This window comes from Lagopus muta, chromosome 8 (assembly GCF_023343835.1).
Source record: "Lagopus muta isolate bLagMut1 chromosome 8, bLagMut1 primary, whole genome shotgun sequence".
Taxonomy (NCBI): Eukaryota; Metazoa; Chordata; class Aves; order Galliformes; family Phasianidae; genus Lagopus; species Lagopus muta.
The window spans coordinates 33,438,055-33,456,694 of NC_064440.1; the positions used below are offsets into that span (position 1 = coordinate 33,438,055).

Sequence of the window (18,640 nt, forward strand, 5' to 3'; positions counted from 1 at the left end):
CCCATCCCCCTGCACCTAGGGTCCAGGTGTCATTCTTACCACCCTGACCCCACACTCTGTGTTTCCAAACCTCCATTTGTTCCTGCCCATAAATCAGCTCTCATTAGGATGGCACATGGTTGTTAAGTCCTAAGTGAGTTTGTAGGGACGAGGGTGGATAGTGATAGGACAAAGGGGAATGGTCTTAAACTGAGACAGGGGAGGTTTTTCACACAGAGGGGTGGTGAGGCACTGGAACAGGTTGCTCAAAGAGGCTGTGGATGCCCCATCCCTGCAGGCATTCAAGGCCAGGCTGGATGTGGCTCTGGGCAGCCTGGGCTGCTGGTTGGTGACCTGCACACAGCAGGGGGTTGAAATGAGATGAGCATTGTGGTCCTTTTCAACCCAGGCCATTCTATGATTCTAGGATTCTATGATAGGAGGGATCCCTACTTTATCATTGCTCATCTCTTCCCCCCCTGCATTTTGCGAAGCCATGGGCCATTGGCACATCCCTCCCCCTTTTGCTGCTCTGCAGAAGCAAAAAGCAGCGTGGAATAAAAACGTGGTTTCAAATGAAGCTCACAGTGCGTGAGGAAGGGCTGGAGGAGAGCAGAGGGCGGCAGGATTCCCAGGAGCCCACCCGGCTCCCTATTTCACAAATTGCTCCTTCAGAATCGTACCCGAAAATAATCTCAGCTTTAGCAAAAAGTTTGTCGTTGTGGGGGATTCCATGGCACAGCTGTGTCAGGGAAATTAATTTAAAAATTCTAATAAGAGCCACAATAGAATTGTTAACTCCTTTCCCCTCTCTGAAGTGTGAAATTCTCTTCAGAGCATTTCAAAAGCGCCTTTGCCCATTTACACATACATTAACAAAATTGCTAAAATATTAGGCTTTGCCTTGGCACTTTCATTTACTTGAGGGATAAACAGAATAAGCGCTGTATGTTTCTATTTGGGGGCCTGGCTTTTGCTCTTAATTCAATTTTTGATGCCACCAACCCTCGACCAAAGCATTGGTTACACACTAAGACAGATAAAAGCTAAGTACGTCCTGCTCAATGTGCTCACTCTAGTGTGGGCTCCTGGAGCCATCCCTGATGAAATACTGGGCAGCACAAAGATGTTTCCTAGATAATCTGACACACAGTCTTTAATTAAAGCTTTAAATTATTGCAGTTGATGCAGATTTCAAAGTAAAGAGGCTGATCCTGCCCTCCACACACAAGTAAAAGATTGCTTTGACCTTCAGCAGATTTTACCTTGGTGAAATAGCGTATATTCAGGTGAAGCTGTTACAGATATTTATTATAATGTGCTATAAATATTAATAATTCTATTCGAGCATCTTTTAAGGGCATGAGCACAAAACCAAGTAAATAATAATTTATTTACGTGCACATAAAGCCACAGTTTACCTAAGCTTCTCTCTTAATTTACTGAGAATGTAAACTTGCTGCTCATTATTTCTCAGTTGGCGTTAATTTGAAATAACCATTCTGCAGCCCAGCCTGTTCCTTCTGTCACACCGTGTGTTTTGCCCAGAATAAAATCCCTGAGGATCGTCCCGGCCCATCAGAGCTGAGGGCAGCCTTTCCTGTAACAAACATGCCTTACGTTTGTCCCAGAGTGGATTTTGCATGCTGCTTTGTAGAACAGCACCCTGGGGCTGACCTTTGGGGCTGCCTTTTCCTAGTAAGCAGTCTGTGGAGATGCCTTTTTTTTTCCTAAGCAGGTGTTTTTTTGGCGTCCCCAAGAACCAGAGGGGTGCCCCCAGTTGGCTCCATGTGCCTTCAGGTGACAACCAGGGGAGATGATGTGGGGACATGGGCAGGCAGCCCCCCAGGCCAGGCTGCTCCCAGCCTGCCATCCAACAGGAGAAAGCACATTCATTCAACCTATTCTACTTCCATAAATTAGACAGCTTTCACTTGGATGGGGAGACCTCACAGCAAAACCTTGTTGCCTAGATATTGCCCATTTAGTCACTGGCCATAGCTGTTCCTTCTGAAGCAGCAGAGAACCCAAGCAGCTGTGCTGCAGAAGCAATGCAGGGTGTTAATTTTGCAAAGCCTTTTGGGATTTAGGGGGAGAAAAGAGAAAAGAAACTGAATGTAAGTCAGTTATTGTATTTAAGCGAAGGCAGTGGATTAATGGTGCAAGTTGTTAACCAGTACTGACAGAAGGAACATCCCCACGTGGTCTTCATTGTTCTGAATTATCAGACATCTTGAGTGTGCCAAGATTTTAATATCATATAACCCATTGCCTGGATATTGCATTACCTGTGCTTTATTGCATAAATAGAACTTGTTATTTATCTGCAAGATGTGGATCGCTGAATCTCCAGGTGATTGTTTTGGAAAGCGTCTGCTTCTTTACATGGTCATTGACAAAAAAAATCCATGAGATGAGGAGAAAAGTTATTGAAAGTGTGAGGAAAAAATGAAGGTCTGGGGGAGAGGATGTTTTGTCTGCCATTTGATTATATGCAACTGTTGCTGACTAAAGACAACACAGAAAATGTGCCAAGACGACATGAGAAGACTTCATATTCATTTGCTTTGTGGAAAACAGTGGTTTGGAGCCATGGGGAAATTCCTTTAGGAGAAAAAAAAACAAAAAAAAAACCAAAAAAACCCACAACTAAATAAAATTCCTCTTCTAATTTATTTCAGGAAGTCCTGAAATGGCCAGATTTTAAGGTTGCAGTTAAAAACCCTTCAGTCAAAGTCTATGCAATATGCTGATTGCTTGTGCAGATGCAAGCTGAGCGTGGCCGGCCAAGACGAAGACGTGTCCCCACACTGGACCTTGCTGGACTCCACAACTCCATCCATAGGTCCTGGAGAACGAAGCTGGTAGAGCAGCGTGGCTGTGTCACGCTTTTGCTCGTGGTGGATAAAATATCTGTGGAAGCCACATGGATTTTTGAGCACTCAGTTGACCCCATCGCCACTAGCAGCCCATCCCGATGGCACGCAAGGGGCCAGAGGAGGGATTTACCCTTCTTCAAGCAGCATTTGCCCAGCACATGGGGACAGGGGGATGCTTCGCAGCCTTATGTGCAGATGTAGAGCCTCCAACCTGAATCAGGAGTCTTCCATTTTGGACACCGACACGAGTCAGGAGTCTTCTTCCATTTTTGCAGAACTTGTAGAAGCTGCCTTAACATTGTGACAGCAAAGCCCGTCAAGGCTTCATGCCTAGCTATGAAAATCAATGCTTTTGAAGCTTGAACACGGAAGAAAATTCCTGCCACTACAAAGGATGCTTTTTTGATTGTTTGTCAGCTAATGTTCTTTGTGTTTACCAGCAGGAATGTAAACTGGTGCCCTGTTAGCTCAATTAAAGGAGCGATTTGATTAGCAACCGAGGAAGAAAGGGATTGATTTGAAAGCTGGTAAAAGATCAAGACTGAAAACAAGGCAGCGTATTTGGGCTAGGCCATGATTGACCTGACAAAATACTTCAATGCTTACTTTACCGTTCCTTTAAAAAGGAGTTATTTCACTGAAATTGATTTTCAGTGGTGTTTGTTCACCTCCATTACTTCGGGCCAAGTGTTTAAAGGCAGATAGATGCCAAATTTTCTGATGAGAGTGAAGTGCGGAGGTGTCCATGAAGCCCTGGATTGGTTTTGAAAGTCTCACGCAGTTGGATTTTCCAGCTTAAATATACTCAAGACTGTGACCTGCACCCTGTGGACACGGCTGTTGGAAGCCATCTAGAAGAGCTTTGGATAAACCTTCCAAAACTTGCCTTCGAGTGGAGTTGGGTTGAGTATGGGTACTTCCCGAAGCTTAGAAGGAAATAGCAGGAGCTGAAAGCTATCCTGAATTTGTACCCAGGATCCTAACCGTGTTCCCATGCCTCCATTTCAAGCAGAGCTTGGAATGAATGTCTTTCAACACCCTAAATGGCAGGATGGTGAGAAGCTGTTTGCTGGATGAGACTTGCTCCAAAGCTGCTTTGGAGGCCTGCACTGTTCTTCAGATGGAGATGGTTGTGAAGAAGCATCTGCTTACTGGGGAAAACGTTGCTGGAATTTGTGTGCACAGATCTACGGCGGCAGTGGTTCAAGATCCACTGTCGTCATAGTGGTATTTTGTAGAGGAGTGGTGGGTTGGTTGGGATCTTTTGGAGAAGAAGGTCCTAGGCTGAGGTTGGGAACCTGTTGCAGAGCACAAGCAGACTAAACAGTGCTGAAATCCAAGCAGGCATGGTTACTGCAGTTCCCCTCCCACCTAATTGAATTCTGGGTGTAACGCAGAAGACTAAAAATGACATTTTTATCCAATTACGTTGCTGTAAAGCATGCGAGAGAAACCCACAGCCAAATCCCAGGTCTGTGGTACTCAGTGTAACCCCAGCAGAGGGGCTGACTCATATTTACTCCTGCTGAGGATCTGACCTGCAGTAGCTAATTTCTCTGGGTGACTCACAGGCAAACTGCAGAAGACTGGGGTGCTTTGCATGGTCAGGCTTTCTAAAAGGATTAGAGATGGTTTTGCTTTTGCTGCTCTGAAAGGTTGGGCTTATTAGGCATATTTGTGTGAGAAGAGAGGCATGACGTTGTCTTCATGTATTTCTAATTTCATGAATGTTTAATGCTTCTTTTATTGGAGCCAACATATATGTAGAGTAGGGGACTTTAACAAGGGGTTGACTTATGTCAAACAGTTGATGTTTGAGCTGCTCCTTTTACACGAAATGCAGACTTTACAAAGCAAAGAGACTGTAATGAAAATATGAATTAAAGATTAGAGCTGAGCAAGTCCAAGAAAACTTAGAATTCAAAAAGGCACTTGGATGTTTTCTTCTCCTGCTTCCCTCTCCTTCCCTCCACCTTCTCAGCTGTCTCCATCCTCTTTGCTCCATTGTCTCGCATCTCAGCTGCTGGTCCCTGTTGTCCAAAGATGCCCTTCTGCCTGTGAACATCAGCATCCGTTTCCTTCCAACCCTTTGTACTCATACTACCCCTCTCTTCGTGCCCTTGCTTTGCACCGGGGTGTTCACCCTCTCAGTGCAGGTGTGACAGCTCAGTGCTGCAGCACAGGTTGAAAAGAGCTTGGCTGGTTGAGGGTAATTACTTGGTTTTTTTTCTGTTTGTATTTAGAAAACCCTTGTGCTGTGTTGATCAGAATTTATACCTAAGGTTGAAGAGCTTAGGCTTAGTCATCAGCAAATAAAAGCCCAGAGGAAGAGAGAATCTTGCTTTATTTGCTTTGGCTGCTTTTGTTGGTGTGGTGTGGTTCCTCCTGCCCTGCTAATAGAACAAAATAAGGGATGGATGGGCAGTGAGTTCACCCACCAGACCCTAATCTTAAGCACTGTGTGTGGGGGCTCCCTTGGTTTATTCTTTCTAGATGAACTCTAGGATGTACTGTCTCTCACCCGGGATTGCCACAAGGAGTTCAGTGCGTAGCTCTAAGATACAGTACAATCCCACAGCTGATGTAAATGAATGCATCTCGTTTTGCATAAAATAAGCTACGTTTTCCTCCCAGTTGAAAATGTTTTGTGGCAGCAGTTTTGTTCTGGTAGAGAAGCTCAGAGCTCTTAGAATAAATGAAGCAGGAGCTGATGTACCAAAGCCAAAAGCCCCAGTGTCACGTGCAGGGTTGTATTGTGAGATGGGTCTGCATGAGGGTGCACACACACAGTTCTCCAGGATGCTTCCATGCTCGGGCTTTCTTTGCTGCTTCTTGTAGAGAGTATAAGAGGAGGAAGGCAATGTGCTGGCCAGAAAGTGCTGACTCACGGCACCATGCCTGGGAGAAAGGCCAATTATAGCAAACTTGCTGTTCTTACTCTTAAAAAGGTCGGGGAAAAAAAAACTTGGAATGATCAGCTGCCCCCATTTTAATGCTTCCAGAATGAACCAACTCTAATCTTGGGAGGCTGACTATCCATCTAGATCTTCATTTTATCGTAGAATCACAGAATGGTTTGGGTTGGAAGAGACCCTTAACGGCCACCTGGTCCAACTGCCCTACAGTGAGCCAATCCTTCAATGGAGGAGGGATACAGACTATTTCAGATGAGGACAAAGGTGCAGGGACTTTTAGATGATGGATTATTTCAGATAACCTGCTCTCTTAAAAAAAAAAGAATAGAAAAAAAGAATAGCAGAGATCTCAAAACTCCAGCTGTGATGTGAAAACATTCTTCCTGATGGGCTCTCATCCTCACCCAGGTAAGCACTGAGAACCAGAGTGGGACTGAAGCATCCCTGGGTGGTGGCCCGTGCTCAGAGTTAGCTCCATATGGACCACTGTACAAATGCCTGGGGCATGGTGGGGGAGGCAGATGGAGGAGCCCTTGTTCAGTACTGCATTGGTTCTCCTGTGCATCATTAGTTTGTCTAGGCTGCTTTCTGCCTTGTGAAACCCAGCATCATGCCCTCATGCCACTCCTCTCAGCTCTTGCCACATCCAGAAAAGGCTGCAAAGGCAGGAGAGGATCCCACACCGGCTCCTCTGTCTGCATCTGAGGAACGTGCCACAGCCATCAAGCACAGCTTTCAGGTGCAGTGTTCCAATTTCCTAAGGGCCAAGGGACCATTCTGGAAGAGCCTCACCGTGTGATCTCTGACTCACCACAGCCACCGCTGACATCCCAGGGGCTCCTTTGCACATGGATTACTCACCTGCACGGCTTTGTGGCAGCATCCTGATGCATCATCCCTCCTCTACAGCTGGCAGTGTGGGCAATGGTCCCTTCCCACACCTGCCATGGTGTCCCAGCTCGGGGCAGGGGCTGCTGGCAATTAGGGATGGGATTGATCCGGTGCTGGCTGACGTGCTGCGGGAAGTGTCTGCAAGACACTCATGTCCTCCCTGTGCTGAAAAGAGATTTTTTGGTTGCTTTTCAATCTGCTTCAACCAAAAAAAAAACATATAGAAGCATATTATACAAGAACTGTCAAACAGTGATTATTAAGGACTTGGAAAACTCTGATTAGGAATGGAAACCCGTCTGCCTTAACAATAAGGAATTTGCTGTGTTTTGCACCAGAACCTCATCTTTTCACAGCTCCCCCCAGAGAGCCAAATTGGGTTTTGGCTGTGGGTTTTTGACAAGGTCTGCCCCAGATCTCCCAGACTAAAGGGCTGAGAAGCATAGAGGAGCTGGGCTCGGATCTCTCGGTGCTCCCCAGGGCCTCAACTTGAGTAGTTTCCCCCATAGCTGAAGGATTTTGCTGCCAAAACTCTTGCTTGGATTCCTCAAGTGGGTCAACCAGAGAAACAAAGGTGACTCCCTTTCCTCCCTGGCACGGCTGCCCAGGGGGCGCTGGGGTCACCATCCGTGCTGGCGTTTAGGAACCATGGAGATGCGGCACCAAGGGATGCAGTTCCATGGGCATGATGGGGTGGGTTGGGATTGGACTTGGAGGGTCTGAGAGGTCTTTTCCAACCTCAGTGATTGAGTGATTCTGTGATTCTATGAAAGTCACCGTCGATATTCCCACTCCTGACAAAGGCAGCTCATGCATCAACATTGTACCTCTTGTGGATGTTCTTGAGCGTCTTGTGCCAGTACAAACCTGCTTACCTGCCACCCCAGTGTCAGCCTGCCTGTATGCTCTCACAGGACCTGTCCTGATTATGCTCCATAAAGATAAGAATTCTCCAGAAGGAAAGCATCCTCCATTAAAAACAACAGAATTTGGCTTCACGGGGGAGACAGATGCAGACAGGAGTCAGGGGGATAAAGAGACGCTGTTTGCTGAGTTTCCCCAGGACTGGCTGTAACAGCACGTAGTTTTACTGCTTGATGGCTCACTTGCAGTGCAGTGGTTAAGAGCCCCATTTTGCAATGTTTGTGCCCAGCTCTGCCAACCCTGCTGTGTGTGAGGGGCTCAGCCTGGCTGCCCGCGGCACCAGCCAGCTCCCGGCCAGCCAAGCAGCACCGCCACCAGCAGTGAAGTGCTCACAGCCTCCTTTTCTCACTCGCTGCTGTCATCAGTGGGTTTTAATTAAGGGAGAAGGAAATGTGTTGCTTTTCAGCGGCGGGGGCACAGGGAGGAATTGGCGGCGGCGTAAACAGGGAGCAGGGGGAGAGGAGAAAGGGAAGGGGTGGGCTGTGAGAGAGGACGGCTGCATTGGCTCTATTCGGATGGTGGCGTGCCTCCTTTCCCCCTGTTTATTCCAGCGAGTACAAAAAAATCACAAGATAAAGCTCCTTGTGCAGGCAGCGCGTCCCAGCTGCAGGAGGGAGGGGGGCTGTCTTCAAAACAAATATTTTGTTGGCTTTATTCAGAGATTAAAGCCCTTTCTGAGGCAGCAGCGTTGTTTATTGCAGCCCTCTGAACGCCGACTTTCTTACTGAGATCGCTGCGGAGGAATAAAGAGAAAGTTAAAAAAAATAAATAAGTGGAAAAAGAACACGAAGCCAAACAAATAGACCAACTCCTGGCACTGGCAAGTTTTCATCTTCCAAGGTCAGCTGTGATTTCATTTGGAAAGTGCTTTGCTCTTTTTAGCAGCCTTGGCGATGGCAGCCGTACGTACAAAGGACCATCTGGAAAGCTGCTCCCAACTTCAGCAGGCAGTGCGTCGCTTCGCCTCCGGACCCTGTTTGCTTGCTGGCTCCCTTCAGCTCCTATGCAGAGCCCCGATGAAGTATGCACAGATTCCTCGAGCTTCCCCAGCAGTTCCTACCTTGCTTTGGTTTAGCAGTCCTTCATGTGATCTAGATTTGGGGGATTTTTTTTCCCCCTTAGTTACTTCATGCTGTTGTTGAGCTCAGCTCTTGCTTCGTGCATGGAGGAGTACAAGAGCATGTTTCATTTTCCAGATTAGAAAATGCTCAAAGGTATAATCAGGTCCTTCTACAGTATTTAATTATCCATAATTAAAGGCATCTACACAAAGCACCGGATTTTCAAAGACTATTCTTGTGTTACATTGCTAATGAATTAAGTAATTAATTGGCATTGCAAAAATACAATAGGAAGCATCAATCTTTTAAAGCGAGGCATTTTTGGGCGTTTTGTAAAATCATTAAATTGCATCAGGTCAGTAGCTGTTCTAACATCTGAATCCCACTTCTGGTTTTAAATAAGAGGAATGCAAGGGAAGACAAGGCGGGGAAGGCTTGCTAATAGTCATTCCCAGTTGCTGCTTCGCAGTGTGAAATAACCGTCCTGTCCTGTCAGGCTGGAATAATATCACATGGCATCTGCTTGAGTATAAAAGCCCACACAGATTGTGGTAATGCATTTGTAGTGGCACCCAGAATTATTAGCAGAGGAAAGTACAGTCCTTTTCCATTTGATGATTTAGTTAAATGCAACCATTCACATGCAAAACCAGCTCTGCTCATCTTATTTTTATTAGCAACCTGACTCTTTGCGTGGCACCATTAGGAAGCATTGTGCAAAAGCCATGGATACCATTAAATTCAGGCAGCATAATGGGCCCTCCGAAGAGCAAAACCAGGGGTCAAGAGCATGGCTTGAAGCGCGAAGGCGTTCTTTTACCAGCTGAGCCATTCCCACCAAATAACCACGTTTCGATGGCGCTGCGTTGTTCACATGGGAGAGGAAGGCTGCTTCAGTGCACACGGATTCCTGAACCCCTTTCACCTCTCATACCAACAAGCAACCACTGCCAAACCAGTGTGTGCAGCAGTGCTACCGTCTGCCTGAGCTGACCGCTCTGCTTTGCTTATCTGACGTTGAGTTGAGTTGGTTTTCTTATTATTTTCCAGTAGATTTAAATGTACAACTCAGCAATCCTGCTTCCTTCGTTCCTCCTGTTCCATGTTCTAGAAGGATTGTTTTGAGTGAAATTAGCACAGTCACAGTTTTCCACCTCATTTTATGACTGATACGGAGAAAAAAAAAAGCCATAAAACATCATGCACAGCTGTAGTGACCAAGTTAGATTCAATTCTGGCTTTATATTGATTTGACATGCAGCCAGCTCTCCTCCGTACATCATCCCTGATTGCAGTTAAGGATGAAATACTGTTTTAATTCTTACACCAAATGTGGCTTTTTTTTTTCCACAGGAAAAAAAAAAAAAGGCATAAAAATGTTAAAATGGGCTATAAAACCATTAAATTTTCACACAGAGCACAACCAAGAGGTGAATGAATTGGCTAAAAACCTCAGAAGGCCCAGAGAGAACATCCCGGTTGTTCTTCTCTTGCCATTAACCTTCACCTTGGAATGGAGATGCTCAGGTGGAGAGCAAGGACCCGGCCCTTGGGGATCAATAGCTGTTTTGCCATCTGTGCCCATAGATGAGGGTTTCCCATTGCCTCTTAGCTGAGGTTCCCAAGGATGGAGCCATGGGAGGTTATAATGGGGAGCCCCCAACACTGCTGCAGAGGCAGGGAGAACGGTGCAGGATTGCAGCGGTGCTTTTCGTAACGGATTTGTTTTGATTGAATCCATTTCATGCCGGCTCTCCTCCCCAAAAGAGCTGATTTGCCATTAAAAAAATTAATGTACCTTCAGAAGGGCTGCAGTTCATTTGGGGAAATATCTATTTAGACGGGTTTTTAAAAGCCTATTACTTACCTGAAAGGTTAGAATGACCTAAGAGCAGCTTTCATTGCCTGCCGTTAGAATTTACCTATGTTTTAGAAAGCCACGGTATTCCCCCAAAGCCTTGTGCTGTGTTCAAAGAGATTTTTAAGAGTCGAATCCTTTTCTTTTAGATGTTGTACTGAGGGACGTGGTTTAGTGGGACAACATCCGTGGTAGGTGGACTGGATGATTTTGGAGCTCTTTTCCAACCTTGGTGATTCTATGATTCTGTGATTCTTTAGCCAGGTAAATGTTGGAGGCTTGGTCTATAGGTGGTGTTTGTTCTGTCTCAGTGCTTTATTCAGTTGGAAAGCTGCCCTCTCAATTGGGCTTCTTGAACGATGGCCCTGCGTTGGCCCACCCCACTCCAATCCATACCATAGGGCGTCCCCATCCCTAAACAGACTGCCTTTAAATTGCACCCATCGATCTTCGCTGCACCAAAACGCTCCTGCTTCAGTATTTAGTGAGGCCTGAAGTTATGTCTCTGCATCAAATTAAGACACTGCACCATCGATAAGGAGGAGTAATGCAGTGCGTTCCCAGCTGGATGTCTCCTGTCCCGTATGTGTTTGCTGCTCCTGATTAAGACTGATAACGAGCTATCAGTAATGATCTTAGCGTGGTGCAAAGCAGGAAGGATTAAATCAGTCAGTGCCAGTGGCTTAGCCAAAGTTTCTCCTTGGCCTGAATGTAGCTTTTCAGCTCGGCCTCACCTCAGTGCACTCCTCTGAATGATGTAGTGCTTTGTGAGAGTGAGCAACGTGGATTTAGATGAGAAAAGGATGCTGCATAATTCTAATGCAGAGATTAAATAACTCTCAGGAACCTGCAGGCACCCAGCAACGTGAATTGTGGCTGGGAAAATGTCTCATGTAAATAGGCAGCATAGAGGGAGAAGGGGCATTAGTGTAGCATTAGGAGGGGTGGAATGTGCAGGAAAGAGGGACAAGAATTGATGAGCAGCTTTGGAGGAGATGCATTCTCTGGGGCAAGACTGAAAGCTGATGAGTGGCTGGAAGACCTGCTTATGGCAGGGAGGGTGCTCCCAAAGGTGAGGCAGCATCCAGCTGCTGCCAGATGTTCTTAGGGTGGTGGCTATGTCTGCATTGCTCTGTTGGCCTATGGGGCAATAGTCTTAGACTGCGGGAGATCCCAGGGAGGTTCTTGCCTGGTGTGTTTGTTGGGAACGTGCTGGATGGATAGGGCTCTGTCTTACCCTGGAGGACATGGAAGTCACCTCCTGGAGCCACCGTGTCCCCAGCACTGCTTCCCGAACACCCTGAGACTTCAAGGATGCTTTGCATTAGGGCATTTGGATCAGCTTTGTCCTCTTTCTAACACAAAAGTGAAGCCCCAGGGCTGTTATCTCCCTGTAGTATTTTCAGCCCAGCCTGCGGTGCATCGCCAGCTTTCATTTTAATTAAGGCAAACCTCAGCATCATCAGCTGACTTGCTTATGTCTCACCTCTGGCTTCACCCGCTGTCTTCTCCTCCCCTGTGGTGAGAGGGGCATTCAGTCTTGATGTGAGGCAGCAAAAACAAGACGTCTTCCCTCCTCGACTCATTAATTAAAGCCACAAATTGAGCTCTTTTCTTGCAATCTGAAGTGATCACATAAATAGCATTGACAGAACAAAATTAACATCTGAAAAAATCCTGCAGGGTCAGCACGTCAGGGGTGTGGGGGGAAGGGGCATTAAAAACAAGATGCTGTTCTGCTCATCTCCAGCACAGAGCTCAGCCTGGACATGGAAGAAGTCACAAAGTGTAGGCAGCGCAAGACCTCTACTTTCTACAGCCAAGCCTGGAAGATAGATGGAGGAACTGATCTAGGTGGGGTGGCCGCTCCTTCTCAAGACCGTGTACAGCCCTGCAGACGTGCCTGGGGGAAGAGCTGGGTTTAGCCATGTGGACCTGGACTGTTTCAACCCAAGGAGTGGAAGGTGGACCATCTCAGCCCCAAGGAGTGTGAAGGCACAGTGAGAATGCCAGCAATCGGTGCCAGGGAAAAGCGAGAGGACTGGGAGAGGGTCCTGGTCTCCTCCCAGGTTTTCATCTCCATCACCAGCCATGCCATCACAGCCGTTTCTCCTCATCACCTTATGAGAAATTAGCAAAACTCCAGAGTGCATCTGCATGTAGAGTGCCAGGATCCCTTGTGATTAATGGGTTTTTTGGTGTGTTTTGCATCCTCCTGTGCTGGGAGGTGTCTGCAGGAAGCCTCGTGCAGGGCTTGCCCTTGTTCCTGGGCACAATTCTTGCCTGATCCTTGCTTTGCACGTGGTTGTATTGGCAGAGACATGATGGGAACGCTCTGGAAACGCTGCATTGTGGTCACGTTGAGATCTCTGCATCATGGGTGCATGCAAAAATATCTGCCCCCACCCTGAGAGAGCACTTGAAGTGGCCCCTACTGCTCATCACAAACTGCCAGCAGTTAATCCCTTTGCCTCAGTGCATTTGTGGTTGCATTCCAAAAGCAAATTCATCAGCACTCATTCATCTGAATGAGTGTCCATGGGGATGCTTGCAAGCTGCATCCATTCTGAAATAGTATGGGAAGAAGGGAAGAGTAACTCCTTCCATCGGGAACCCACAGTGCCTGCTGACTGTCCTGGCAGGAGCATGGGGATGTGTAATGAGAGCTCTGCTCCTTGCTGAAAGGGGATGGGGCACTGTCAGGAGCTGCAGTGAAGGCAACAGGCTTAGTTTTCGTGCAAGATACTCTTTTGGGCAAACCCAAATATCACAGCTGGCCTGAAGTGATTCACTTAACATTTCCTTCCTTCTTACGGCTTGTCTGCACACGCAAAGCTAAATCCAGAGCTGCTGCAAGCCCAGTAAAACCCACAGCACAGGCAGCATCCACACGACACCACGCTGGAGAGCTTCAAATCCACACCCAGACAGCTTGTGGAATCCCAGCTGGACACTTCCCTGTACAACCTGCTGTCACAGGGGGTTGGCCTTGAGCATTTCCAGAGCATTTCCTTGAGCATTTCCTGAACTGGGAGGTGAGTTCAGTGGCACAACGTTGTGCCATCACCCCAGTATCCAGTCTGAGGCATAAGGGTTGCAAAACTCACTGTCACTGTTCCCATAAACCAAAACAGCCCTTTTTGTTTTTTCTCTTTGTGCTACATCTCTCCCATCAAAACAACGCCTGAACTTCTGTGCTATATCACCATAAAAATCTTGACAGCTGTTCTAGCAAACAGCCTGGAGTGCTGCGGTCTTTTATGAGTATTAATTATGTTAAGCAAAGCAGATCTCACAATTACATTGTCTGTGGGAGCAGCAAACTTCTACCATCCGTCTCCCTGAGCAAGGAGGTGAAGGGCTGTTTGCTGCCCTGCTTTCAAAGTGGTGGGGGCTGCAGCTGCTGTGAGGGAGAACACGGTGACAGCCCAGAGAAGCTCCTTGTTCCTCCTGCTGTTACCACAAATAACTTTCTTGATGTGCTTGACATGTCATCAAGTGCTCCTGAGCAGCCTCTTCTTTTGAATAATAATAAAGAACCACATTGCTGGTCTAGTCTGGATGCGATATGTGCTACCAGCAGTTTTGGAAAGCCAGGATCTACATGTGGATCCAAGCTGGGAGAGGTTAGATGGGGAAAAAATGGGACGGATGGCAACCGTTGTGCTGGGAAGGAGGGTTTGGGGTTGTTGATTAAAAGAAAGGGAGGGTAGAAATGTTGCTTTTTGGTTTGGGGGGAATGGCAGGGCTAGCTGTGATGTGCAGAAGGAAAGAGTTCGGTGACCATTGGTGGCAATTTTGAGATCATCCACTGCTGCCTCCTCTTCCTCTGACTTAGCCAAGATGCTGTGGTTTTTCCCTTTCCCAGCCCCTCTGAGAGAAGGGCAGCATCCTAAGAAGGTCCTGTGAGATGCGGAGGTCCTTGACAGGCCCTTTCTGGATCAGTAGGTCAAGAGGTCAGAGGTGCAAGTTACTCATGTTTTATCACCATTATGCAGACAACCTGTGTCCTTGGCTGAGACAGGCAGATCCAACCCCAAAGCAAGCGGTCTGGGGAGCTCAGAGGTGATGCTTTCCTCCTCATCAGCCTCCCCTTTGTATCACAGCCGTTCGTGAATCCTGGGCTGGCTGCTGGAAGGCTGGAGGACTTCACCCACACCGAGTTGACTGTTGGCACTGTAGATCTGCCGTGGTTATGCTGCAGGAGAGAGATCTGTTTGGAAATGCATGTCAGTGCTGGATCAGCGTTGGATGCTCAGATGATGTGATTAACAGGACGCTGCGGGGCAGCAACAGAGAAAACGATCTTCCTCTTTCCTTGTCACCCTAATTTTCAGAGGAAGTGTTTTGTTTAAATGTAGGGTTTTTTCTCCGGGAGAGCAGAGCAGGCTGTTGTTTGGAGCCTGCCCATCCTCACATCCCTGACGCTGGCAAGTGACCAGAATGTCCCATCAAAGAGGTGCAGGCACGTACTGCAGCTTTAAATACAGCCAACTGCAATTATTGGCCTTTCCATTGCATTTGACCCAGACTTTTAGCAGCAGAAAATGAGCCTACCTGATGGAGGATCCTGCTCGGATGTCATAACACAGCAGCATCCATCAGGCTTCATGAAGCAGAGAATTAACATCTGTTGGAACTGCAGCAGCAGCACAGCCAGACACCCTGAAGACATGGGGAGAAATGACGGTTTTGAGGGGTTGCTGGAAAACAACGCAGCTGAGTGCACAGCTATTGCAAAGGAGTCTTCCTGCAAGACCAAAACAGGGTTAGGTCCCTCCTTGCACTTCCCAGGTCAAATAAGGAGGAGTAATTGCAGTGAAAAAATGGGATGCTTAACCGATACCACCGAGCGCTGTGTTTATCAGCAGATAACATGCAAAGCTGGGGACTTGAGAACAATAAAGTATATTTGATCCCCTGGTGTTTATGGCCTGGAGGATGAGTGAGGAAGCCTCGTGTGGCCAGCAGAGGCTGACCTGCCTGCAGCTGTGATACAAGGTTTACCAAGAAATGCCAAATTCTGGTGCAGGCATCATCAGGGACTTATTCCTCGGGCTGTTGTACTGGCTTTGTTAACTTGAATATGAAGGAGCTGAGGTAAAATGGAAGAGGCATTTATTAAAGGGGAGGAGGTCACTTAAACATGGACAAAATTCAGGCAACACCACTCACCACTCATCTTTTAAGTGCCTCCCATGCACGAGGAGAGCAGATTAAAAATCATGGCCCGCCAAGGAGTGACATTTTGGAGCAATAATTTAAGCCACCGGGCACTGCAGCGTGTTCTTGCTTCCTTGATACTTTGTGTGTGACCACCCCAATTTGCTGGCGCTGGTATTAATTCATGAAATCATAGAATCATAGAATCACAGAAGGTTGGTTGGTTTAGGAGAGTCCTCAAAGCCCACCAGCCTCAACCCCTGCCATGGGTAGGGATACCTCCCACAGATCAGGCTGCCCACAGCCCCATCCAGCCTGGCCTTGGGCAGTGCCAGGGACAGGGCAGCCACAGCTTCCCTGGGCAGCCTGTTCAGTCTTATCTGGGAGATGAGTTGATTTGGTGAACCCGATGCCATAAATCACCTGTGTGTTCCAGCACTGGGGCTCAGGATGCAGGATGAGTGGGCTCTGGTCCTGTCCATCAGCACGGGATCGCCAGGTTACAGCAGCAATGCTTGTCCTCGCGGTCTTGAAGCCAAACCTTGGGATAAAGTGGCACTAAATGAATGCGCAGCAAAAAAAGGGAGATAAACCAACTTCATTGAATTAAATATATAAAATAATAACAATAATAATAATAATAATGAGGAATGTGTATTCATTTCTACGATGTGCCTGTGTTCCCACAGGTCCCAACTGCTTCGCAGGAACCACCATCATCCCCGCGGGCATCGAGGTGAAGGTGGACGACTGCAACATCTGCCACTGCCACAACGGGGACTGGTGGAAGCCAGCGCAGTGCTCCAAGCGCGAGTGCCAGGGCAAGCAAGCTCTGTAGCAGCAGAACCCCTCACTGCCACCGCGAGCACGGCTCCAACGCGTCCCAGCTCCTCCAGCTGCTGCAGGGTCACCACCGAGGCCACCGGGCGCTCGTGGCGGGACAGGGTTTCCCTCCCTGCCCTCTTGCTTTCGGCCCCACGTACCCAGCACCTAGGTAGCTGCTCCGCTTTCGTGATTATCGGCGCTCGGTAGGGATTCCGTGGTGAGATGTGGAGGGGGAAGAGAAGAGAGAACGCGAGGTCCTGCGCAAGCTCTTTGACTGGCGATGGCTGCGAGGCGCCGCTTCGCTCACCGCTCTCACTTCCGACGGCGCGGATCGCGGTTTTCCACGGTCATTTCTTTTGCTGTTGTGATTTATTTATGACAACTTTTTTAAGCCGAAGCTGGGATGGTCGGGGCAATACAGCTATGAGCGAAGCAGCGGGCGGTCTCCGTGGTGTCTGTGGGGGGGCACTAAGGACAGGAGGGGGCATGGGCCAGCAGTGGGGATGGGGCTGAGCCCGACGCTGGGTCTGTGCTGACCTTCCCCACCGCGTGGGGACAGTGATGCTGAGGATGGGCACCTTGAGCTTGTGGCCTTGTCCTCGCGAGGACATCAGGAGCACGGCGTCTTACCCAGGTCGGAGAGCAGTGGTGTTTCCCCGCAGCTCCTGTGCTGGGGGCCGGTTGCTCTCCCTCTGATTCACTAGTACTGTGCCAGTCACCGCTCACACTTAGTTTGCTGCTTTTTGCCCATTGCCATTAGGATGAGGGTGGTTATTTCGGTCAGCCTTCAGCCCGGCACCTGCTCTTAGCAGCGACGATGGCAAATCCAACCAGCACATGCGTTGAGGCGGTCTCGGTTGGTGCACAGCTGCCTTGGTATTTTCATTTCTTCTCCGTTTTGTGTTTCAGCAGAGGGCAGATCCTTAGCTGGGGTGCGACGAGCACAGGTGCAACCGCTGCTGTGCTTGGGCTGAGGATGTTCTCCCTGCTGGCACCACAAACAAAGCCATTGTCACCTTGGTTTGTCAGCTGCTCTCTGCCGATGACCATCCATCCCTTTTCAAGGTTTTCAAACAATAGCGTGCCTGAAACTAGTGAGGGAAAAACAAAAAAAGCCTATTCTGTAACAAAAAGAAAAAAAAAGAAAAAAAAAAAAAAAGAATTCTAGAAACAATGTGTAAAAAGATATATTATTAAAAAATAATTATTTTGTTAAATATAAAGTGTGTGAACCAGCAAAAAAGCCCTCTATATCTGTGGTGTATTTTCCTCTGCTGATTTCCCTGCCCCAGTTCCCCACTTTGCCATCACATCGCCTGCAGCTCCAAGGCCCTCCCCTCAACCTCCTCGTGCTCTCTTCCTTTCACTGGTGCCGTTTGATATTCAGCCCCATGTCCCAAATGTGGGAATTTGCTTTCCGTTCACAAACTCCTTTTGCTACCTCCAGATGCATCATTATTTACACTGATTAGTAGTTACTCTAATTAATTACAGCTTAATTACTGTAGTTGATGTTTGTACAGTGCTTGGAACAAGTACGGTGCTATACGTGCCGCATATTATTATTTTCTCCATTATTAATTAAACACCATCAACATTCCACGCCGTGCTTCTCCATTATTTTCTGAGAGGCAGGGCAGCACCCGTATTCCTGCCCAGAAGGACCTCACCCAGCTTCCCATGGGAAGGCCATGCAATTTGTGCTCCAGCTACGGCAAGATGGATCACTGATGTCAGTGGGCACCTCGGTGCTTGGAGCAATACCCAAAATCTTCGTCGCTGGTACAGCCAGTCTGAAGCCTGACAGAGCATATCCAGAATGGAAATCCCATCCAGCTCTCTGCTTTATACTTTTTTTTTTAACACATAACCTGCTTATTTCCAAAGAATTTCAGCCTCATCTCAGTCTTTCTGCCTTTCTTTTTTTTTTTTTTCTTCGCGTTTTAGTTCATTTCTTCCTTTAATTAATCACAGCTCTGGGCCAGCCAGACCCATTAACTACTATTCTCATTTAGACCTTTCAGAGATGCGGTTGCAGATGCAATTTAATTTGTTGACCCATGATCGATAGCAATTAATGCCATCTCTTTAATCTTGTTGGAAGGTTCATCTTGGGCTTCCAGAGGCTGCTGTCTCAAGGGAAAG

At 47.7% G+C, this 18,640-nt stretch overlaps 1 protein-coding gene across 3 annotated transcripts in view; it reads left to right on the forward strand.

Moving 5' to 3' along the window:
* The window catches only part of VWC2L (von Willebrand factor C domain containing 2 like), a 38,264-nt gene extending 20,121 nt beyond the window's left edge, over positions 1-18,143 (forward strand). For 2 of the 3 annotated variants that reach the window (XM_048953050.1, XM_048953051.1), the window contains exon 4: positions 16,360-18,143. In XM_048953050.1, coding sequence (XP_048809007.1) covers positions 16,360-16,508 — 149 coding nt within the window. In that variant the 3' untranslated portion in view covers positions 16,509-18,143. Of the gene's footprint in view, positions 1-2,660; positions 6,025-16,359 lie in introns of those variants that run through there. The other variant, XM_048953052.1, reaches the window with a different exon arrangement.
* Positions 18,144-18,640: the final 497 nt, after the last annotated feature.